This window comes from Carcharodon carcharias (assembly GCF_017639515.1).
Source record: "Carcharodon carcharias isolate sCarCar2 chromosome 37 unlocalized genomic scaffold, sCarCar2.pri SUPER_37_unloc_1, whole genome shotgun sequence".
In the NCBI taxonomy this organism is placed as follows: domain Eukaryota; kingdom Metazoa; phylum Chordata; class Chondrichthyes; order Lamniformes; family Lamnidae; genus Carcharodon; species Carcharodon carcharias.
Window position 1 is genome coordinate 3,349,605 of NW_024470758.1, and position 25,324 is coordinate 3,374,928.

General features: G+C 50.1%; 1 protein-coding gene across 1 annotated transcript in view; it reads right to left on the minus strand.

Moving 5' to 3' along the window:
* The window catches only part of ppp2r5b (protein phosphatase 2, regulatory subunit B', beta), a 132,418-nt gene extending 117,603 nt beyond the window's left edge, over window positions 1–14,815 (minus strand). Inside the window, exon 1 of the mRNA XM_041181915.1 lies at window positions 13,138–14,815. Coding sequence (XP_041037849.1) covers window positions 13,138–13,297 — 160 coding nt within the window. The 5' untranslated portion in view covers window positions 13,298–14,815. The remainder of the gene's footprint in view (window positions 1–13,137) is intronic.
* Window positions 14,816–25,324: the final 10,509 nt, after the last annotated feature.

Consider the following 25,324-nt stretch of genomic DNA (forward strand, 5'->3'; position numbering starts at 1 on the left):
CCATTGCCTGGAACTCTGATTCACTCCAGTTAAGTGGATGGATCGGAGAAGTTGGCGTTGTTTTCCGGTTGGGGGCGGGGGGGGGGGAAGGTTGAGAGAAGATTCGATAGAGGTGTTCAAAATCACGAGGGAGTCTGGACAGGGCCGACAGGGAGAAACCGTTCCCATTGGTGGAAGGATCAAGAACAAAGGTGATGGGCAAAAGAAGCAATGGCAAAAGATGGCGGGGACACGGTGGCATAGAGGAAATGTTACTGGACGAGTAAGCCAGAAGGCGGCCAGTCTAATGCTCGGGGGACATGGGATCAAATCTTACCCATGGCAGCTGGTAGAATTTAAATTCAATTAACAAAAATAATCTTTAATATAAAGCTAGTCTCAGCAATAGTGACCATGATAACAGTCATCGATTGTTGTAAAAACACTTCTGGTTCACTAATAGGGTATAGAGGGACATTTACTCTGTATCTAACCCCGTGCTGTACCTGTCCTGGGAGTGTTTGATGGGGACAGTATAGAGGGACGTTTACTCTGTATCTAACCCCGTGCTGTACCTGTCCTGGGAGTGTTTGATGGGGACAGTGTAGGAGGAGCTTTACTCTGTATCTAACCCTGTGCTGTACCTGTCCTGGGAGTGTTTGATGGGGACAGTGTAGGAGGAGCTTTACTCTGTATCTAACCCCGTGCTGTACCTGTCCTGGGAGTGTTTGATGGGGACAGTGTAGAGGGAGCTTTACTCTGTATCTAACCCCGTGCTTTATCTGCCCTGGGAGTGTTTGATGGGGACAGTGTAGAGGGAGCTTTACTCTGTATCTAACCCCGTGCTTTATCTGCCCTGGGAGTGTTTGATGGGGACAGTGTAGAGGGAGCTTTACTCTGTATCTAACCCCGTGTTGTACCTGCCCTGGGAATGTTTGATGGGGACAGTGTAGAGGGAGCTTTACTCTGTATCTAACCCCATGCTGTACCTGTCCTGGGAGTGTTTGATGGGGACAGTGTAGAGGGAGCTTTAGTCTGTGTCTAAACCCATGCTGTACCTGTCCTGGGAGTGTTTGATGGGGACAGTGTAGAGGGAGCTTTACTCTGTATCTAACCCCGTGCTGTATCTGCAAGACTATCCCAAAGTCCACGTACAACAAAACTACAACATTTCCCCATCTACTGAAGGGTTCTGAAGAAGGGTCATATTGGACGTGAAACATTAACTTTGTTTGTCTTCTCACAGATGCTGCCAGACCTGCTGAGTATTTCCAGCACTTTCTGTTACCTCTGTAAAGAATTCTGTGAGGTTTAGAAATTGTTGTTTGGCAATACAGAACTTGACTACTGCTGAAAAATAAAAAGGGACATGCTGTCGAAGCTTCTTGTCTTGCACTCATCAGGACAATTTGCAAGAATACCAATTTTAAAGGGACCAACAATTTATGCTGCATGAGAAGTGAGTGCTGATTAGTTGGCAAGTGGACTCTGATTGGCAGAAGTGTTGCCATGGAGAATGTACCAGGGGAGAGTAAATGGCCAAGCTTTTGTTTGAATTCAAACCAGGCAAGTCGACCCTGATCGGTCAAGGCATTGCCCTGGGGAATGAACCAGGGAATGGCTGTCCACCAAGAGTGCTGTGAGATTTGTTCAGCACAATTGCCCCTTTTGAAACTTGTACTGGTTACGTGTAACTATTTTCTCTTTACTGACAGACCTGATCATTTAATCTTTGCAGTGCTGTACCTGTCCTGGGTGTGTTTGATGGGGACAGTGTAGAGGGAGCTTTACTCTGTATCTAACCCCATACTGCACCTGCCCTGGGAGTGTTTGATGGGGACAGTGGAGAAGGAGATTTACACTGTATCTAACCCCGTGCTGTACCTGTCCTGGGAGTGTTTGATGGGGACAGTGGAGAAGGAGATTTACTCTGTATCTAACCCCTTGCTGTACCTGTCCTGGGAGTGTTTGATGCTATCAGCGTAGATGGAGCTTTACTCTGTATCTGACCCCGTGCTGTACCTGTCCTGGGAGTGTCTGATGGGGACAGTGTAGAGGGAGCTTTACTCTGTATCTAACCCCTTGCTGTACCTGTCCTGGGAGTGTTTGATGCTATCAGCGTAGATGGAGCTTTACTCTGTATCTAACCCCGTGCTGTACCTGTCCTGGGAGTGTTTGATGGGGACAGTGTAGAGGGAGCTTTACTTTATATCTAACCCCGTGCTATACCTGTCCTGGGAGTGTTTGATGGGGACAGTGTGGAGGGTGATTTACTCTATATCTAACCCCATGCTATACCTGCCCTGGGAGTTTTGGATTCTGAGCGATCTGCAGGAAATGGCTGTGATATAGTTAAACACATTGAATTGCTTTATTGGGGTCTGGTTGCTTTCTTGCAGGTTCTGCAATCACCCCCAGGATCTTTTTGAGATTAGAAATTGGAAATGAGCATCAGCTGTGCTGCATTAATGGAATGAAGGCAAGATAAATACCTCAGTAAATAATGAGAGCACAATGTAGGTCAGCTGCATAGTCACCTGCTCCCCATAAACGACAGCTGACTGTGCAACCTTCAAAGATAGGAAAAAGGCCGAGAATCAAACACGAGCTCATTCTGTCTTTTCCAGCTCGCTCCTAGCGCAATCCTAACTTAATCTCACTGCCCCGCCCTCTCCCCATAGCCCTGAATCAATCCCAAAATAATCCCACTGCCCTGCTCTCTTCCAACAGCCCTGAATCAATCCCAAACTAATCCCACTGCCCACTCTCTCCCCATAGCCCTGAATCAATCCCAAACTAATCCCACTGCCCCTCTCTCTCCCCATAGCCCTGTATCAATCCCAAACTAATCCCACTGCCCACTCTCTCCCCATAACCCTGAATCAATCCCAAACTAATCCCACTGCCCCGCTCTCTCTCCATAGCCCTGAATCAATCCCAAACTAATCCCACTGCCCCTCTCTCTCTCCCCATAGCCCTGTATCAATCCAAAACTAATCCCACTGCCCCACTCTCTCCCCATAGCCCTGTATCAATCCCAAACTAATCACACTGGCCCATTCTCTCCCCATAGATTTGTATCAATCCGAAACTAAACCCGCTGCCCTGCTCTCTCGCCATAGCCCTGTATCAATCCCAAACTAATCCCACTGCCTTGCTCTCTCCTTATAGGCCTGTGTGAATCCCAAACCAATCCCACTGCCATGCACTCTCCCTATTACCCTTAACTGGCTCAGTATCTCTGCATCAATCACTCCCCTTCACAAGGCAATGTGATCAGCAACACCCTCGACATAACTAACCCTAGTTAGTCTCCTCATTGTCAGTGATAACTATAAACTGATAACCTCTGGTCACCAACTTCCCAACTAGAGGAAATAACCTTTCCCTATTGATCCACGAAAACTAATTGTTTTAAAAATCCCCGTTAAAACAGGTTATGGGTGAATGGGATTTGGCATGAGTCAGGACGAGGGCAACAGAGTTTTGGGCGAACTCAAGTTTACGAAGGGTACAATGCATGAGACCATCCAAGAGTGTGTTGAAACAGTCGAGTTTGGAGGTAACAAAGGCATGGATGAGGGTTTCGGCAGCAGATGAGTAGAGGGAAGATGGTGTGTGTGTGTGTGTGGTGGGGGAAAGAGTCTGGGGTTGGGCGATTTTACGAAGGTGGAAATAGGTGGTCTTTGGGATGCAAGCCAATTAATTTGGTCTTCCCAATATTTAGTTGGAGGAAATTTCAGCTCATCGAGTGCTGGATGTTGGACAAGCGGTTTAGGGTACAGAATCACACAGAGTAGAGGCCCTTCAGCCCATCGAGTCTGCACCCACACGTGAGAAACACCTGACCTACCTGCCTAATCCCATTTACCAGCACTTGGCCCATAGCCTTGAATGTTATGATGTGCCAAGTGCTCATCCAGGTACTTTTTAAAGGATGTGAGGCAACCCGCCTCCATCACCCTCCCAGGCAGCGCATTCCAGACCGTCACCACCCTCTGGGTAAAAAAGTTTTTCCTCACATCCCCCCTAAACCTCCTGCCCCTTACCTTGAACTTATGTCCCCTCGTGACTGACCCTTCAACTAAGGGGAACAGCTGCTCCCTATCCACCCTGTCCATGCCCCTCATAATCTTGTACACCTCGATCAGGTCACCCCTCAGTCTTCTCTGCTCCAACGAAAACAACCCAAGTTTATCCAACCTCTCTTCATAACTTAAATGTTTCATCCCAGGCAACATCCTGGTGAATCTCCTCTGCACCCCCTCCAGTGCAATCACATCCTTCCTATAATGTGGTGACCAGAACTGCACACAGTACTCCGGCTGTGGCCTCACCAAGGTTCTATACAACTCCAACATGACCTCCCTACTTTTGTAATCTATGCTTCGATTGTTAAAGGCAAGTGTCCCATATGTCTTTTTCACCACCCCACTAACATGCCCCTCTGCCTTCAGAGATCTATTGACACACACTCCAAGGCCCCTTTGTTCCTCAGGGCTTCCTATTGTCATGCTAGTCATTGAATACTTCATTGTCAAATTACTCCTTCCAAAGTGTATCACCTCACACTTTTCAAGGTTAAATTCCACCTGCCACTTATCTGCCCATTTGACCATCCCATCTATATCTTCCTGTAGCCCAAAACACTCAACCTCACTGTTGACATCCACCCTCACACCTTCTTCTCCCTCCCAGAAACATGATAGGGTCCCCCTTATCCTCACTAATCACCCCACCAGCTTCCACATTCAAAGGATCATCCTCCGCCATTTCCGCCAACTGCAGCATGATGCCACCACCAAACACATCTTCCCTTCACCCCCCTTGGCGGCATTCTGTAGGGATCATTCCCTCCGTGACATCCTGGTCCACTCCTCCATCACTCCCTACATCTCAACCCTCTCCCACAGCACCTTCCCATCCAACCGCGGAAGATGCAACTGCAGAAGATGCAACACCTGCCCCTTTACTTCCCCTCTCCTCACCATTCAAGGGCCCAAACACTCATTTCAAGTGAAGCAGCATTTCACTTGCACTTCCCTCAACTTAGTCTACTGCATTTGTTGCTTCCAATGTGGTTTCATCTACATTGGAGAGACCAAACGCAGTCTGGGTGACCGCTTTGCAGAACATCTTCGTTCTGTCCGCAAGCATTACCCAGACCTCCCTGTCGCTTGCCATTTCAACACTCCACCCTGCTCTCATGCCCACATGTCCATCCTTGGCCTGCTGCATTGTTCCAGTGAAGCTCAACGCAAACTGGAGGAACAGCACCTCATCTTCTGACTCGGCACTTTACAGCCTTCCGGACTGAATATTGAGTTCAACAATTTTAGATCATGAACTCTCTCCTCCATCCCCACCCCCTTTCCGATTTTCCCCCTCCTTTTTGTTTTTTCCAATAACTTATATAGATTTTTCTTTTCCCACCTAGTTCCATTATTTTTAAATGTATTTCCATCCATTGTTTTATCTCTACCTTTTAGCCTTTTTCGATTCCTTCACCCCACTCCACCCCGACTAGGGCTATCTGTACCTTGCTTGTCCTGCTTTCTACCCTTAATTATCACATTCCTTTAGATAATTTCACCACCTTCAACACCTCTTTGTCCTTTTGTCTGTGACATCTTTTGGTTATCTCCACCTATCACAGGCCCTCTATCCAACTCCTCTTGTCCCACCCCCCCCTTAAATCAGCTTATATTTCACCCCTTTTTTATTTTTCCTTAGTTCTGTTGAAGAGTCATGCGGACTCGAAACGTTAACTGTGTTCCTTTCCACAGATGCTGCCAGACCTGTTGATGCTGCCAGACCTGCTGAGTTTTTCCAGGTATTTTAGTTTTTGTTTTCACTGTTGACCACCCAGCCAATCATTGTGTCATCTGCAAACTTACAAATTCTACCCCCCACATAATCCTCTATGTCATTTATATAAATGGTGAATAATAGGGGACCCAGCACAGATCCCTGTGGTACGCCACTGGACACTGGCTTCCAGTCACTAAAGCATCCTTCAGTCATCACCCTCTGTCTCCTACAACTAAGCCAATTTTGAATCCACCTTATCACATTACCCTGTATCCCATGTGCATTTGCTTTCTTTATAAGTCTCCCATGTGGGACCTTGCTGAAATCCATATAAACTACATCAACTGCACTACCCTCATCTACACACCTGGTCACCTCCTCAAAAAATCAATCAAATTTGTTAGGCATGACCTCCCTCTGACAAAGCCATGCTGACTATCGCTGATCAAACCTTGCCTCTCCAAGTGGAGATATATTCTCTCCTTCAGAATTTTCTCCAATAATTTCCCTACCACTGATGTGAGACTCACTGGCCTGTAGTTCCCTGGCTTATCTCTACAACCCTTCTTAAATAGCGGAACCACATTAGCTATTCTCCAGCGCTCTGGCACCTCCCCCGTGGCCAGAGAGGAATTAAAAATTTGGGTCAGAGCCCCTATGATGATCTCCCTTGCCTCCCTCAGCAGTCTGGGACACAAATCATCTGGACCTGGAGATTTGTCCACTTTTAAGCCTGCCAACACCTCCAATCCAATTACACCACTCCCTATATCAATTTGCTTAATAGCCTCGCAGTCTTTCTCCCCGAGTTCAATACCATCATCCTCATTCTCATGGGGGAAGATGGATGTGACGTATTTGTTCAACACTCTACCGATGTCCTCTGGCTCCACCCATAGATTGCCCCCTTGGTCCCTAATGGGCCCTACTCTTTCCGAGAGTGGTAGCGGTGAGGTATAGCTGGGGGTTGTTGGCAGTGTTTTCTAAGGATGTCACTGAGAAAGTAGCAAGAAGCTGGGGAGGCCAAGGTTGGGTCCTTGAATAGAAAACAAAAGCTCCAAGATGTTTAGCGAAACCTCTTTACTTTATACTTTTCGTTAACGATCCCTGAATCTTTTTGAACAGTTTGCTCTCCTCTGAATTGTTCTGTGGGGTCTGCACCTCACGATATTCCCGGGGGCCGTTGTTAGCGGTCACAGTGGTCTCTTCCTGTGAAGAGCACGCATCGAAACAGGTTTACTCCCAAAGCCAGGCATCGGTGCTCGGCAACTGAGAGTTGCTTCAAACACTGCGGAAGCTTTGGATGACACCAGGGAGAAATGCAAAGCATGGTCAAGCTCTTTCCAGCCGCTTGACATATCAGCGAAGAAAGACAACACAGGGAAAGGGAGTCGCCACCCAGTTCTGACAGGTTAGTCACCAGCTGTGAGGCAATCTCTCACCTTGACTGTCTCACACTTGGAGTTACTTTGCACAGCTCTGGTCTCCAGCATGTAAACAGGATATAGAGGCACAGGAAAGGTGCAAAAAAAAAAGATATCAGAACTGAGGGGGTATAATGATCAGGGACCAGACTGAACCAGGCTGAGGCACTGCTCCCCAGAAAAGAGAAGACTGAGGGGTGATCTGTCTTTCAAATTATGAAGGTCTGTGATCGGGGAGTCAGAGAGGAGATGTTCCCATTGGGTGGGGGTGTGGGGGAAGAGACCTCATAACTAAGGGCCATAAAGACAGCATCGTCACTAGTAAATCCATTGGGGAATTCTTCTTTACCCAGAGAGAGAGAGTGGGGAGAATGTGGGACTCGCTATCACAGGGAATGGTTGAGGCAAATAGTAAAGATACATTTAAGGGGGAAGATGGACAAACGCGAGGGAGAAAGGAATAGAAGGATATGCCGATGGGGTGAGATGAAGAAGGGGGTGGAGCATAAAGAGCAGCATGGAGCAGTTGGGCCGAATGGCCTGTTTCTGTGCTGCAGGTTTGATATATTCTTTGAGATGAAGGTTATGGCTGGGTTCAACAGCCAGGTCTAAAACACAATACTCTCCCAGTTGGATGGCACTGTCCGATAGCCCAATGATGCTGTATTCATTGATCACCAACACTGCGTGCCTGGATTAACAAGTGTTGGAGACAGTACATCCCAATGTAGCATATGCAGAGGCAAATGGATTGGAGCCAATCATACATGCCTGCCTTTTCCAAAGCCAGTGTGAGAGCAATTTCCAGTAAAAAGCCGTTTTTTTTAAACGAAGACAGACAGAGAGGAAACCCATAAATCTTAGGCAACACATTCCCATTTTTGTTAGTGGCCTCAAGCCAACTTGCATTGCTATAGCACCCACCTTTAATGTAGTAAAATGTCCCAAGGTTCATCGCAGGAGTGTTAACAAACAAAAATTTGACACCCAACCACATCAGCAGACATTCGGGACAGATGACCAAAGGTTTGGTCAAAAAATGTTGGCTTTAAGGTGCGTCTTAAAGAAGAAGAGGAAGAGGAAGAGGGAAGAGGCGAGGAAGAGGGAAGAGGCGAGGAGGAGGGAAGAGGCGAGGAGGAGGGAAGAGGCGAGGAGGAGGGAAGAGGCGAGGAGGAGGGAAGAGGCGAGGAGGAGGGAAGAGGCGAGGAGGAGGGAAGAGGCGAGGAGGAGGGAAGAGGCGAGGAGGAGGGAAGAGGCGAGGAGGAGGGAAGAGGCGAGGAGGAGGGAAGAGGCGAGGAGGAGGGAAGAGGCGAGGAGGAGGGAAGAGGCGAGGAGGAGGGAAGAGGCGAGGAGGAGGGAAGAGGCGAGGAGGAGGGAAGAGGCGAGGAGGAGAGAAGAGGCGAGGAGGAGAGAAGAGGCGAGGAGGAGAGAAGAGGCGAGGAGGAGAGAAGAGGCGAGGAGGGGAGAAGAGGCGAGGAGGAGAGAAGAGGCGAGGAGGAGAGAAGAGGCGAGGAGGAGAGAAGAGGCGAGGAGGAGAAAAGAGGCGAGGAGGAGAAAAGAGGCGAGGAGGAGAAAAGAGGCGAGGAGAAAAGAGGTGAGGAGAAGAGGAGAAAAGAGGAGGTGAGGAAGAGGGGAAGGGAAGAAGAGGGGAAGGGAAGAAGAGGGGAAGGGAAGAAGAGGGGAAGGGAAGAAGAGGGGAAGGGAAGAAGAGGGGAAGGGAAGAAGAGGGGAAGGGAAGAAGAGGGGAAGGGAAGAAGAGGGGAAGGGAAGAAGAGGGGAAGGGAAGAAGAGGGGAAGGGAAGAAGAGGGGAAGGGAAGAAGAGGGGAAGGGAAGAAGAGGGGAAGGGAAGAAGAGGGGAAGGGAAGAAGAGGGGAAGGGAAGAAGAGGGGAAGGGAAGAAGAGGGGAAGGGAAGAAGAGGGGAAGGGAAGAAGAGGGGAAGGGAAGAAGAGGGGAAGGGAAGAAGAGGGGAAGGGAAGAAGAGGGGAAGAGAAGAAGAGGGGAAGAGAAGAAGAGGGGAAGAGAAGAAGAGGGGAAAAGGGGAAGAGAAGAAGAGGAGAAGAGGAGAAGAGGAGAAGAGGAGAAGAGAAGAAGAGAAGAAGAGAAGAAGAGAAGAAGAGAAGAAGAGAAGAAGAAGAGGGGAAGAGGAGGAGAGGAGGAGAAGAGGAGAAGAAGAGAAGAGGGGAAGAGGGGAAGAGGGGAAGAGGGGAAGAGGGGAAGAGGGGAAGAGGGGAAGAGGGGAAGAGGGGAAGAGGGGAAGAGGGGAAGAGGGGAAGAAGAGGGGAAGAAGGGAAGAAGAGGGGAAGAAGAGGGGAAGAAGAGGGGAAGAAGAGGGGAAGAAGAGGGGAAGAAGAGGGGAAGAAGAGGGGAAGAAGAGGGGAAGAAGAGGGGAAGAAGAGGGGAAGAAGAGGGGAAGAAGAGGGGAAGAGGAGGGGAAGAGGAGAAGAGGAGAAGAGGGGAAGAGGAGAAGAGGGGAAGAGGAGAAGAAGAGGGGAAGAGGAGAAGAAGAGGGGAAGAGGGGAAGAGGAGAAGAAGAGGGGAAGAGGAGAAGAAGAGGGGAAGAGGGGAAGAGGAGAAGAAGAGGGGAAGAGGAGAAGAAGAGGGGAAGAGGGGAAGAGGAGAAGAAGAGGGGAAGAGGAGAAGAAGAGGGGAAGAGGAGAAGAAGAGGGGAAGAGGGGAAGAGGGGAAGAGGGGAAGAGGGGAAGAGGGGAAGAGGGGAAGAGGAGAAGAAGAGAAGAAGAGGGGAAGAGGAGAAGAAGGGGGGAAGAGGAGAAGAAGGGGGGAAGAGGAGAAGAATGGGGGAAGAGGAGAAGAAGGGGGGAAGAGGAGAAGAAGGGGGGAAGAGGAGAAGAAGGGGGGAAGAGGAGAAGAAGGGGGGAAGAGGAGAAGAAGGGGGGAAGAGGAGAAGAAGGGGGGAAGAGGAGAAGAAGGGGGGAAGAGGAGAAGAAGGGGGGAAGAGGGGAAGAAGGGGGGAAGAGGGGAAGAGAAGAAGGGGGAAGAGAAGAAGGGGGGAAGAGAAGAAGAGGGGAAGAGAAGAAGAGGGGAAGAGAAGAAGAGGGGAAGAGAAGAAGAGGGGAAGAGAAGAAGAGAAGGGAGAGAAAGAGGGAGAGAAGAGAAGAGGAGGGAGAGAAGAAGAGAAGAGGGAGAGAAGAAGAGAAGAAGGGCAAGAGGGCAAGAGGGCAAGAGGGCAAGAGGGCAAGAGGGCAAGAGGGCAAGAGGGCAAGAGGGCAAGAGGGAGAGGGCAAGAGGGCAAGAGGGAGAGGACAAGAGGGAGAGGACAAGAGGGAGAGGACAAGAGGGAGAGGACAAGATGGAGAGGACAAGAGGGAGAGGACAAGAGGGAGAGGGCAAGAGGGAGAGGGCAAGAGGGAGAGGGCAAGAGGGAGAGGGCAAGAGGGAGAGGGCAAGAGGGAGAGGGCAAGAGGGAGAGGGCAAGAGGGAGAGGGCAAGAGGGAGAGGGCAAGAGGGAGAGGGCAAGAGGGAGAGGGCAAGAGGGAGAGGGCAAGAGGGAGAGGGCAAGAGGGAGAGGGGAAGAGGGAGAGGGGAAGAGGGAGAGGGGAAGAGGGAGAGGGGAAGAGGGAGAGGGGAAGAGGGAGAGGGGAGAGGAGGAGAAGAAGAACAGGAGAGAAGAGGAAGAGAAGAACAGGAGAGGAGGAGAGGAAGAGAAGAACAGGAGAGGAGAGAGAAGAGGGAGAGGGGAAGAGAGGGAGAGGGTAAGAGGGAGAGGGGAGAGGAGGAGAAGAAGAACAGGAGAGGAGAGAGAAGAGGGGAGTGGGGAGGGGAGAATGGAGGAAAGAGGAGAGAAGCGAAGAGGAGAAGCGAAGAGTGGAGAAGAGAGAGAAGGGAGGGGTGGGGCGGGAAATGGCAGGTGACCAACAGTTTGGTCAAAGAGGTTCGTTTTAAGGTGCATCTTAAAAGCTGAGATAGAGGAAGGGTGAGGAGAGATAAAGAGAGGGGGGGGGGGGGTGCGCAGTACTTGGGAGGGAATTCCAGAGTTCAAGGCCCAGGCAGCTGAGGGCATGGCTGCTAATGGTGGAGCGATTAAAATCGGGGATGCTCAAGAGGCCGGAATCGGAAGAGCGCAGAGATATTGGTGGGATGGTGGGGCGGGGGGGGGGGGATACAGAGATTGGGAGGGAGAAGGGAGTGGAGGGATTTAAACCAAAGGGTGAGATGTCTTTAAGTTGGAAGCATCACATGTGATTACTTCCTGATACATGTGCGTTTTCCGCCCAGTAAGACAAGAGTTCAGGCAAATTCCCACAAGTTATAGACGCGTCTCGGGCTCCAGATACCACAGCAAGGGCATCACCAGCAAAGCCATTCGAAGATAAAACATCGATGCAGTTGTACAGTCTCACTGCCTCATTAATTCACCCTCATTTCCAATCCCAGGAAGCGCAGAGCGTGTTTCCCCCTGCCTCCCAACTGAAGGGGTCCAGTGTCGCGGTGGACAGCATCTCTCTCTGGCTCTGAGCCAGGAGCTCTGCGTTCGAGTCCCAGTCGATGGCCAAGGAAGGTGCGTTCATAACAGGCGGGAGTATCAGCCTGCAAAACCCTCCCAACACATGCCGAGGGCAGGCGGCAAGAGCGGGAGAGACTCCGGTTCCGCCACGCGGTGGAAGGAACGCTGGACCCTCTCCTATTGTCATCCGGAACTCCAGACCACCAGACGAGTGTGAAACAGCACCTCGAGAGAAGCGTAACGCACCACCGCTGCACGGCTTCTGAACTCATGGACCCTACAGCCTGGCATCACCTCTGTCACCCAGTGCCGCCTCTCATTCCTGGGCCATTCACGCACCCAGGCTCGGGCACCCTTGGCCCATCCTGCCCGGAGGTAAAGGGGCGTGGAGGGATTAGAAGACAAGGTTGAGAATTTTAAAATTGCGGCATCATCAAATCTGCAGCCACTGTAGGTCAGCGAGTACAGGGATGCTCCTGGGCGCTTTTCATATAACCCACGTGGCACAGCATGACATTTTAGTTCAACTACACTTCTGTGAAGTGCCTTGGGCGCTACATAAATGCAAGTTAGGGTCGAGGGAGAAAGAGCTGGGTGGGGGGGGGTGGAAGGGAGCGAGGCAGTGCAGGAGAGAGCAAGTGTGACAGAGCGAGCACCAGCGAGGTTGCAAGCAAACGCGAGAGCGAGGAGAAAGGAGATCAGCGCGGGAGAGAGTGGGCGGGGCAGGGAGCGAGGGGGCAGGTGGGCAAGTGGGGGAGGTAGGGGGCAGGCGGGCGGGCGGGGGAGGCAGCAGGTGAGCGAGGGAGCGGGCGAGCGCAGGAGAGGGCGGGCAGGCGGGAGAGAGCGCCAGCGAGGTTGCAAGCGAACGCGAGAGCGAGGAGAAAGGAGATCAGCGGGCGGGGTAGGGAGCGAGTGGGCAGGCGGGCGAGCGGGTGGGCAAGAGTGGGAGGGGGCGGGTGGGGTAGGAAGCGAGGGGGCAGGCAGGCGAGCGAGGGAGCGCAGGAGAGAGCGGGCGGGAGAGAGCGGGCGGGGTAGGGAGCGAGGGGGAAGTTAGGCGAGCGAGGGAGCGCAGGAGAGAGCGGGTGGGGTAGGGAGCGAGGGGGCAGGCGGGAAGCGAGGGAGCGGGTAAGCGCAGGAGAGAGCGGGCAGGAGAGAGCGGGCAGGAGAGAGCGGGCAGGAGAGAGCGGGCAGGAGAGAGCGGGCAGGAGAGAGCGGGCAGGAGAGAGCGGGCAAGAGAGAGCAGGCAAGAGAGAGCGGGCAAGAGAGAGCGGGCAAGAGAGAGCGGGCAGGGTAGGGAGGGAGGGAGCAGGCGGGCAAGCGGGTGGGCAAAAGTGGGAGAGAGCGGGCGGGCAGGACAGAGTGCCAGTGAGATTGGAAGCGAACATGAGAGCGAGGAGAGAGGTCAGATCAGCAGGGAGAGGGGATGATGCGCGTGCGGAGGTTACAATAACATACTCACCTTTCAGGAGGGGAAGTGGTGTGAGCTCCACCTGGCTGCTCTGGTACCTGAACTGGGATGAGCCGTGCGATCTCCGCTGACGGGCTCGACGGACTGACTTCCGACTAAAGCCGTCCACCTTCTCCGCTGCCGTCACCGGCGAGGTCACCTTGGGCTCCATCGGAAGCGCGCAAGACGAGGGTCCGAGGGAAGCCGATGGTCTCTGTTTCTCACCACTCGGGAAAAGCCAGTCGCGGAGCCGGCTGCTTACTCCCCGACCAATCCCATTCCCAGCTTCTGAAAGAAAAGAAATCAGGAGGGGAGGGATAAAATTCCAGGGCACTGGCCTCAGGTACTCCCTGATGCCACCTTCTCCCGCGGGAAATCACAAATGGTCTCCTGTCCTCATAAAATTCCGGCGTTCCCAACCTCGGGGTAATTCAAAATTCCAAGGAGTTTCTAAAATTCAGTCCTCATCCTGCAATATTCCTCTTCTGCTCTCTTATTGCCCCGGACTAGGATTTACTGGCAGTTTGGGAATGTTTCTGTTGAGTTTTCCGGAAAATAATTCCTCGTCTGCAGCAAGAATTTGTCCCTGGTCGTCGCGCTCTTCCTACTTTTCCCAGGACTCTGGCTATTCCCGAGATTTCCTGCGGTTTATCCTAACGTGGGTTCCCGCACCGGCCTGTGCCACAATGTAGCCCGGTGCTGCCTCCTGCAATTTCCACCTTCCCGCGTGCAAGTGGGATCCCTGCCTCCACAGCTCCTGGTCCTGCCACCACTATTTCCTGTGTTGGGATTATCCTGGTGGTGCCAATCCTTGTGCAGGACTCCAAAATTGAGAGTAGGCTGATTCAGTGGCTGCAATTTAGCTCACAGATACCAGCACTACAGTTGGGATTAGTTCAATACTGTATTCCGGTTCCTGTAATTGGGATTAGCTCAATATTCCCAGTCCTTTAGTCAGGATTAGTTCAGAACTCCGGCTCCTGTCGTTAGGACTAGCTCAGTATTCCGACTCCTGTAGTCAGGGTTTTGCTCAATATTCCCAGTGCTTTAGTTGGGATTATCTCAATATTCCCAGTTTTGTAGTCAGGATTTGCTCAGTTTCCCAGTTTTGTAGTCTGGATTAGCTCAGTATTCCCAGTCCTGTGGTTGGAATGAGCTCATTATTCCACACCTGTAGTCGGGGGTTAGCTCAGTATTCCCACTCCTGTAGTCGGGGTCGTCTCTGTATTCCCAGTCCTGTAGTTGGGGTTAGCTCAATATTCCACTCCTGCAATCGGGATTAGCTCAGTATTCCCACTCCTGTAGACGGGATGGGATCAGTATTCCACCACCCTCCCCTCCTGTAGTCGGGATCAGCTCAGTATTCCACTCCTGTGGTCGGGATTAGCTCAGTATTTTCACTCCTGCAGTCGGGATCGGTCAATATTCCCACTCCTGCAGTTGGGATTAGCTCGGTATTCCCAGTCCTCCAGCTGGGATGGTGTGTGGTGCTCTCAGCCCTGTAAGCAAGGGATCGGCTCGGGTTACTCCCAGTCCTCCAGCTGGGATAGCAGCTCGGGTTACTCCCAGTCCTCCAGCTGGGATCTCAGCTTGGTGGGGCTGCTGGCTCGGCCCATCAATATTCCTAGCTCTGGGATCGGGAATCAGGCCGCCGCCGCCGCCGCCGCCACAATGTTGCACTGCAGCCGCGCGCTGACACAATGTAACCTCTCCCCGCCCACGCCACGTGACCCCGACCCGCGCCCTCCCATTGGCCCGCTATATCCGGCACCTGCGTCACTGCATTCGCATTACCTCATCGGCCGCCCCCCGCCACTGCGCAGGCGCGGGTCGGGGGGTGGGGGGGGCCGGGCCCTTGCCTGGCCTGCCGGGAGTTGTAGTTCTTTCCCTCTTTGTCTCTCCTGAGCAGCATTGGGGTTTGGGGTGTGAGCTCCTCACACCCCGCTTCCTGTAAGGACTCCATCCCATTCTCTCAGTTCCTTCGCCTCCGCCGCATCTGTTCCGATGATGCTACCTTCAAAAACAGTTCCTCTGACATGTCCTCCTTCTTCCTTAACCGAGGTTTTCCACCCACGGTCGTTGATAGGGCCCTCAACCGTGTCCGGCCCATCTCCCGCGCATCCGCTCTCACGCCTTCTCCTCCCTCCCAGAAACATGATAGGGTCCCCCTTGTCCTCACTTATCACCCCACCAGCCTCCGCATTCAAAGGATCATCCTCCGCCATTTCCGCCAACTCCAGCATGATGCCACCACCAAACACATCTTCTCTTCACCCCCCCCGTCGGCATTCTGTAGGGATCGCTCCCTCCGGGACACCCTGGTCCACTCCTCCATCACCTCCTACTCCCCAACCCCCACCTATAGCCCCAGCCCATGCCCATGCAATAGATGCAACACCTGCCCCTTCACTTCCTCTCTCCTCACCGTCCAAGGGCCCAAACACTCCTTTCAAGTGAAGCAACATTTCACTTGCATTTCCCCCAACTTAGTCTACTGCATTCGTTGCTCCCAATGCGGTCTCCTCTACATTGGAGAGACCAAACATAAACTGGTGACTGCTCTGCAGAACACCTGCGGTCTGTCTGCAAGAATGACCCAAACCTCCCTGTCGCTTGCCATTTCAACACTCCACCCTGCTCTCTTGCCCACATGTCTGTCCTTGGCTTGCTGCATTGTTCAAGTGAAGCCCAACGCAAACTGGAGGAACAACACCTCATCTTCCGACTAGGCACTTTACAGCCTTCTGGACTGAATATTGAATTCAACAACTTTAGGTCTTGACCTCCCCCCTCCATCCCCACCCCCTTTCTGTTTCTTCCCCCCTTCCTTTTGTTTTTTTTTTCCAATAAATTATATAGATTTTTCTTTTTCCCACCTATTTCCATTTTATTTTAAAATATTTTTAAATCTTTTATGCTCCCCCCGCCCCCACTAGAGCTATACTTTGAGTGCCCTACCATCCATTCTTAATTAGCATTCATTTAGATAATATCACCAACTTCGACACCTATGTGTTCTTTTGTTCTGCTGTCTGTGATATCTTTTGATGATCTGCTTCTATCACTGCTTTTGCCTACAACCACACCACCCCCCTCCACTTCTCTCCCCCCACCCAACCCCACCCCCCTACCATCTTAAACCAGCTTATATTTCACCCCTTCCTGGGATTCACCTAGTTCTGTCGAAGGGTCATGAGGACTCGAAACGTCAACTCTTTTCTTCTCCGCCGATGCTGCCAGACCTGCTGAGTTTTTCCAGGTAATTCTGTTTGTGTTTTGGGATTTAGGGGATGGTGGTGGGGGGGGTGGGGAGAGGAGGTGGTGTTGCCAACCCTCCAGGATTGGCCTGGAGACTCCAGGAATTCGAAGACCGGTCTCCAGGACACCGCTGTGTGCAACCCTGGAGAAAAATCATCGGGACGTTAAAAAGGGTTGGGGTTTCCTTTAAATATTTCTTATTGCCCGCTGTAGAAATACTGAAAATTGTCTGCCGCACATCTTTTATTTCGAGCCACGTGGGTATACCACACACCTAGGTATACATCCTACACCAATTGGAAAGCTCAAACAAGTTTTGCTGGTGCCTCTCGTTTTATAGTTTTACCTGTTTTTCCCTCCGGTGTCTCTTTGCTTTCCAGTCGGCATAGGAATGCAGTGCGATTCTTGATGAGCAAGGGGGTGAAAGGTCATCCGGGGTCGGCGGGAACATGGAGCTGAGGCCCCATTCTCAGCTGTCACCATTCTGTGATTCCATATCCTAAAGAGCTTTACAGCCAATAAAGCACTTTTTAAAGGCATCGCCATTGGCCGCCCCTTGATTCGCAGATGATGTCTACTCAGACTCACCTATTTCTCCCACAGGCCTTCATTTGACTGGACAGGGACAATTCTCTGCCCACCGATCTTTGGGCACATAGGGTGGGACATCCCACGAGGTAGTGGGATCTGGAGCACAGGGTTCGCTTCCGTTTCTTTCCTTCACTGCCACCATTCTGCCTCATTGTGAAGACATTGTGGCTCAAAGTGTGATGAAACTTGATGGTCAAGTTGCCGCCATTTTGAATGGCACCCTCCCAGTCCGCCATTTTGAACGATTGGTAGCAAGCTCCTCCCAGTTAGTAATGCCAATGCTGCCGCCCTTCAAGGAGGGAATGCCTTTGAAGCGTTTTCTTTGTCCTCCCCTAGAACACTGAAATGTAGCCATTGTAACATAGTAAAGGGGGCAGTCAATTTGCAGACAGCTAGCTCCCACAATCAGCAATGTGATAATGACCCAGGTTACAAACATAAGAATGATTGTCTGTTTCTTCCTAACATTGATTGAGTGATACATATTGGCCCCAGGACACAGGGGAGAACTCCCACTACTCATCTTCCAATTGTGCCCATGGGATTTTTCTTTACATTCACCAGAGAGAACATCCAACATCTTATCTGAAAGAATGCACCTCTGATAGTGCAGCATGCCCTCAACACTGCATTGGAAGTGTAGACTTAGACTACGAGAACATAAGAAATAGGAGCAGGAGTAGGCAATATGGCTGCTCAAACTTGCTCTATCTTTTGATATGATCATGGCTGATCTGACTGTGGACTTAACACTTAACTCCACTTTCCTGTCTGTCCCCCCATAACCCTTGACTCCCTTGTCAATCAAAAATCTGTCTAACTCAGCCTTGAATATATTCAATGACCCAGCCTCCACTGCTCTCTGGGGGAGAGAATTCTACAGACTAATGACCCTCTGAGAGAAGAAATTCCTCCCCCTCTCTGTCTTAAATGAGAGCCCCTTATTTTGAAACTGTGCACCACCACCACCACAACCACCCCCACCACCCCCCACACCCCCCGGCCCAGTCTAGATTCTCCCATGAGGGGAAACATCCTCTCAGCCTCCACCCTATCAAAGCTCCCTCAGAATCTTATGTGATTCAATATGGTCACCTCTGATTCTTCTAAACTCCAACGAGAATAGGCCCAACCTGCTCAGCCTTTCCTCACAAGACAAGCCCTCATTGTGGGATTCAGCCTAGTGCACCTTTCTGCAAAGCCTCCGATGCAAGTATCTCCATAATTGGAGACCAAAACTGTGCAGGGTATTCTAGATGTGATCTCACCAATTCCATTGGATCAAGACCTTGGAGTGGAATTTGAACTCATGCCCCCCTCGCTCAGAACCAAGAAAGAGAGAGAGAGGGAGGTCCATTGCATCACAGCTGTATGTTCAAAAAAGGATCAAAAGGGATCATGAGACGCCAGGAAGCTAGGCAACTCCCAGACAACCTGTTGCCATGTTTGCCAGGTCATCAGGAGTGAGGCCCTGTCCCATCCTGAAGTTATCATAGGATGATAAAGCATTGGAAGTGGCCATTCAGCCCATCGTTCCCTGCCATCCAATTAGTCCCACTCTGCCTGCATGGTCCGGCAAGTATTTATTCCGACCTATCAACTAGGAAACTGGGCTCGAGAGGTTAACAAGCAGGAGCCGGAGAGGAAGAGATTCGGGGACATATAGCAGAAACCTGGGCCAAAGTGGCAGATTTGAGAATGGGAGTTGGTGGCATAGAGGAAATGTCACTGGCCTAGTAATTCATAGGCCTAGTTTAATGCACTGGGGCCATGGGTTCAAATCCCACCATGGCAGCTAGTGGAATTTAAATTCAATTAATAAAACCTGGGATTGAAAGCTAGTCAGTAATGGTGACCAAGACAACCATCATCGATTGTCCTAAAAACCCATCTGGTCCACTTATGACCCCTTAGGGAAGGAAATCTGCCACCCTTACTTGGTCTGGCCTGCATGTGACTCCAGACCCCACAGCAATTTGGTTGACTCTTAACTGCCCACTGAAATGGCCTGGCGAGCCATTCAGTTCAAGAGTAATTAAGGGTGGGTAACAAATGCTGGCCTTGCCAGAAATGCCCACATCCCCATATAAATGGGGGACAGCTGGGACACTGGGTTGAGTGGGAGGAGAGCTGTGAGACTACACAAGTCAATGGGCTCTTTCAGTAAAGAAAAGCCCTGTGTCTTGGTTTTGGCTTCATTAACAGATTGGAGGGGCTTAGGGAGGGAATTCCAGAGTGCGAAGCCTGGATGGGAAAAGCTGTGCAAAGGGACGACGTACAGATGGCCAGTATCAGAGGAATGCCAATCTCGTAGGTGGTGAATTGTACAGCAGGGGAGGTTACAGAGGCTGGGAGGGCTGAGGCCATCACAGGATTTAACCACAAGGAAGGGAATTTTAAATTGGAACCACTGGGAACCAGGAGCCAAGGTAGGTTGGCAAGAAAGGGGTGAACAGGACTTGATGCAGGATAGGATACAAGAATAATACTCTTGGATGAGCTTAGGTTTATGGAGGGTGAGCCAGCCAGAAGACAGTTGGAATAATTGAATGTGAGGCCTTTAGCAGCAGATGAACTGAGGCAGGGGCAGAGACAGGAAAAGTTACAGAGGTGGATGTCCTTGTTATGGAGATGATATAGGGTCAGAAGCCCAGCTCAAGGTCATGTAGAACACCAAGATCCACCTGGTAATACAGAACATGAATATCGTGGAAAGAGAGACATGTTGCCAAAGCTTTTCATCTTGCACTCATCAGGACAAATGCAAGAATGCCAAATTTCAAACAATCACAGCCATTTATACTACAGGAGAAAAGGTTGCTGATTGGTTGGCAAATCGATTCTGATTGGCCAAGGCATTGCCATGGAGAAAGCAATGGGGTACTGTAGGCTCTTCAAGCTCCTGGATAATTCAAAGAAGGCGCAAGGCCTGAACATATTCCATTTGTTCACAGAGAACGGATCCCTGTATATGAATGCAAGTCAGTTCTAGCACGCATAAATGCCAGGTATTGAGCTCAACTGGTTATCTTAAATTGGTTGTTAGTGTAGCTGTTAGCGCACTCAGGATTGTTCAGCAGGTGCTGCCCAATCACATTATTTGAATTACCCGGGAGCCTGGGGAGGCAATAGCTCAGCCTACAAAAATTGGAGATTCAAATTCCTTCCATGATTGTCTGGAAACTCAAATCCCTCAAGGGACCATCCCAATACAGTGGGAAAAACATTATCGCCAACGCTGAAAGGTTTAGGAATCTGAAGGAAGTCGAAGAACTCCTAAACCCAAGTGCAGCTGCTTCATTCATGACAGAGGCCAAGCAACGGACTGTCGGTCATCACAGAGGAGGAACTGGAAATGGGAGCAGGAAGCCCCGGTCCACCCAAAGACAGAGGGGGTGAGAGATTCGGGAATAGAATCACAGGATTGTTACGGCACAGAAGGAGGCCATTTGGCCCATCGTGTCTGCACCAAAGCTCCGAATGAGCATCTCACCTAGTTGCATTCTCCTGCCTTCTCCCCGTAACCCTGCACATTCTTCCTTTTCAGATATCAGTCTAATTCCCTTTCGAATGCTTCAGTTGAACCTGCCACACTCTCAGGCGATGCATTCAAGAACCGAACCACTCGCTACGTGAGAAAGCTTTTCCTCATATCGCTTTTGCTTCTTTTACGAATTACTTTAAACCTGTGCCCCCTCGTTCTCGATCCTTCCACCAGTGGGAACAGTTTCTCCCTGTTGACCCTGTCCAGGCCCCTCATGGTTTTGAACACCTTTATCAAATTTCCTTTACTCTGAGGAAAACAGCCCCAACTTCTCCAATTTATCTTCATAGCTGAAGTTCCTCATCCCTGGAACCATTCTCGTGAGTCTTTTTCTGCATTCTGTCCAGTGCCTTCACGCCCTTCCTAAGGTGCGGTGCCCAGAACTGGACACCATACTCCAGCTGAGGCCGAACTAGTGACTTTTACAAGTTCAACACAACCTCCGTGCTCTTGTAATCTATATGCCTATCAATAACACCCAGGATACTGTATGCTTTATTAACCCCCTCTCAACCCGAATAGGGTACTTAGAATACAGACAATGGGAGTTCATGAAATGAGAACACCTTCAACGCCAAGGCCCGGCCATGAAATATTGTCAGAATGGCAGAATGCCTAACTCAACGATGAATTCAAGCTATGCAGTGATAAAGTCATAGAAAGATAAAGCATAGCAGGTGGCAATTCAGCCCATCATGCCTGTGTTGGCTCTTTAAAGAGCTATCCAATCAGTCCTGCTCCCCTGCCCTCTCCTCACAGCTCTGCAAATTTTCCTTTTCAACTATTTAGCCAACTTCCCTTTTGAAAGTTCCTATTGAATCTGCTTCCGTCGCCCTTTCAGGCAGCGCCTTCCAGATCACAACAGCTCGCTGTGTAAAAAAAAAATTCTCCTCATCTCCCCTTCTGGTTCTTTTGCCAAGTCTCTCAAACCCCTGTCCCTCCAGTTACTGAACCTCCTGCCACTGGAGACACTCTCTTCCCTTGTATTCTCATCATTTTGACCACCTCTATTAAAATAATACAAAACAGAGCAGTCGCAATTCATCTAGGGACTGCTGTTCAGATGCAATTGATACACTACTGAATGGACCTTTGCTTATGCTGCATAAGCATAATAAAGACATACAGGACATGCAAGATGGCTGTGGCAGTACTGAGGGAGAGCTCCGCTGAGGAAGGTGCTGTCTTTCCGGTGAGACCTTGAACATTTCAGATGAGGCCCCGCCTGTCAAGCTCATGCGGACTGAGGATCCCAGGGCATTGACGGGGAGGAGAGTAGGGGAGTTCTCCCGATGTCCTGCGGCAGATATTCACTCCTCGACCAACACTGCAAACCATTCAGATCGTCTGGCCATAATCACATGGCTGTTTGTGGGATCTTGCTTTGCTCAAATCGGCAGCAGCCTTTCCTGCATCGCAATAGACACTACAACAACAGCCTTTAATGCAACTAGATGTCCCAAGGCACTTCACAGGAGCGTTATGAAAGCATGGGATCGAGCCTCAAAGGCATTAGGTCAGGTGACTAAAGACTTGCTCAAAGAGATACAGATACCGGACTCTTTCTCTGGTGTCTCAAAATCTGTAAAGATCTGAAAACTAGCTACATTTGAAGCTTGGGTAGTAATTTGAACAAAACCCTTTTATTCTTTATTTTTCATACTTCATTTTATGTATCATAAGTACATGCTAGGCCTAGGACCTAAAATCCCCAAATCTGGCATATGTCTGGTCCCGGGCTTCCCGGATATGGGGACCAGTACGTATAGGTTTTAAGGAGCGTCTTAATGGAAGAAAGCAAGATACAGAGGCAGGGATTTGCAGGGAGGGAATTCCAGAGGCTTGGGGCCCAGGCAACTGAAGGCACAGCCGCCCATGGTGCAGCGATTAAAATCGGGGCATGGTCAAGAGGCCAGAATTAGAGGAGCACAGAGATCCCAGAGGGTTTACGTACGAACATATGAAATAGGAGCAGAAATAGGCCATTCAGCCCCTCGAGCCTGCTCCAGGCTCAGGGTTTTGGGGCCAAGGGAGATTATAGAGGTAGAGAGGGATTTGAAAACCAACATGAAATTTTTGATGTTTAAGACATTGCTTGACTGGGAGCTGGGTATAGGTCACCGAACACAAGGGGTGACGGGGAACGGGACTTGGCATGAGCTAAGGCTCGGTCATCAGAGTTTTGGATGACCTCAAGTTTAAGGAGGATAGAAAATGAGAGATCAACCAGGAATGCTTTGGAACTGTCCAGGAGTGATGAAGGCAAGGATGAGGGTTTCAACGGCAGGTGAGCAGAGGTGGGCCAAAGTCAAGTGATGTTACTGAGGTGGACGTAGACAGTAGCTTGGCTTGAGGTCAGTATGACCCAAGAATCCAAAGAGACTGGTTTACTCTCAGACAGTTGCCATGGAGAGGAATGGAACCAAAAGCTAGGGAGTTTGGAGTGGGCACTGAAAAGAATGGCTTCCGTCTTCCTATTATTTAATTGGAGGAAACTTCTGCTCATCCCAGTACACTTCAAAGAAAGTACTAGAATGGCGGTGAAGAACTTTGGGACATCTTGTGGTATAAATGCAAGTCTTTCCTTACTTCTGACCTGGCATCTCCCTCACAGCGAGGAGACACTGCTCCGTGACAGCCCGGTCAATCGAAACTTCTGCATCCATCATCCACCACAAGGTTTGAAGTAATTCTGCCATTGACTCCAGTCATACTTGGGAGGGTGAGGATTGCTGGATGCAGGAATCCAATACTGAGCATCCTCTTGTTTCATACCCACCAGCCCCACCCTCCAACTTCCTTCTCCTGACAGATGTAAAGAGGAGCGACCCCATGTCCCCAGCAATCAGCCCAGATCTTGAGGACTGACTCTGTCAGGCTTGTGGGCTGCATCCAGTTGACCTTGTGTTCTATGCTGCCCGGATAGTCACTTGCTTCTGGAACATTACCTGGATCCTCGTAACGTGGAGGTGTTTGCTTCCGGCCTGGTTTCTGTGCAGGGGCGGCTTCTGTCCTTTGATCTGAGTTCACACGATCTTTCCCCTGAGGCGACCGAAATGGTAAAATTGGATGACACAAGGAATTCGGAGCAGGAGTAGGCCATTCAGCCTCTGGAGGCCTGCTCCACCATTCGATAAGGTTGCGGCTGATCTGACTGTGGCTTCAACTCCACTTTCCTGCCTGCACACACACCACCACCACCCCCCCCACAGCCCCCCCATAATCCTTGACTCCCTTGTCGATCAAAAATCCGTCTAACTCAGCCTTGAATATATTCAGTGACTCAGCCTCCAGTGCTCCCTGGAGAAGAGAATTCCGCAGACTATCAAACTTCCAGGGAAAAAAAAAAAATTCTCCTCATCGGCATCTTAAGTGGGAGACCCCTTATTTTTAAACGGTGTCCCCCTAGTTAGACTCCCCCACAAGGTGAAAATCTTCTCAGCATTCACTCTGTCAAGTCCCCTCAGGATCTTACATGTTTCAATAAGATCACCTCTCATTCTTCTAAACTCCAATGGGTGTAGGCCCAGCCTGCTCAACCTTTCCTCATAAGACAACACCTTCATCCCAGGAATCAGTCGAGTGAACGTTCTCTGAACTGCTTCTAATGCAATTATGTTCCTTCTTAAGTAAGGAGATCAAAACTGTGCACAGTACTCCAGATGCTGCCTCAGCAAGGCCCTGTATAGCTGTAGCAAGACTTTCCTCTGCTTATATTGGATTCCCCTTGCAATAAATGCCAACATTCTATTTGCCTTCCTAATCACTTGCTGTACCTGCATCCTAACTTTTTGTGATTCATGCACCAGGACACCCAGATCCCTCTGTACCGTGGTGTTCTGCAGTCCCTCTCCATTTAAATAACATACCGCTTTTCTATTCTTTCTACCAAAGTGGACAAGTTCATATTTTCCACATTATACTTGATCGATTAAATTTTTTGCCCACGCACTTAACCTACCTTTGTAGACTCCTTATGTCCTCTTGACAACTTGCTTTCCTGCCTAGCTTTGTGTCATCGTAAATTTTGCCTCTTCATCCCAGCTATTGATGTAGATTGTAGATATTTGAGGCCCAGCCTGATTCCTATGGACACTCCACTATTTATAGCTCGCCAACCCAAAAATGACCCTGTTATCCTCACTCTCTGCTCCCTGTTAGCTAACCAATCCTCTATCCACACTAATATGTTACCCGCTATACCATGAGCTCTCATTTTGTGCACTAACCTTTGGTGTGACACTTTATTGAATGCCTTTTGGAAATCCAAGCACACCACATCTACTGGTTCCCCTTTATCCACCCTGTTGATTATCCCTCAAAGAACTGCAATAAATTAGTCAAAAATGATTCCCCTTTCTCAAAACCAAGTTGACACTGCTTGATTGTGTTATGATTTTCTAAATGTCCTGCTATTACCTCCTTAACAATGGATTCTAGAATTTTCCCTGTTACTGATGTTAGGCTAACTGGCCAATAGTTTCCTGCGCTCTGTCTCCCTCCTTTCTTGGATAGAGGTGCTACATTTGCAATTTTCCCAATCCACTGGGACCTTTCTAGAACCTAGGGAATTTTGGAAGCTCACAACCAATGCATCCACTATCTCTGCAGCCAAATCTTTTAAGACCCTCGGTTGGAGGCCCAGGGACTTGTTAGCCTTTAGTTCTAACAGTTTTCTCTGTACCTTTTCCCTCGTGATTGTGATTGTTTTGAGTTCCTCCTTCCCTCTCACCAATTTATTTTCAAGTTATTTTGGGAGGCTTCTTGTGTATCCCCGTAATGAAGACAGACACAAAATACTTGTTC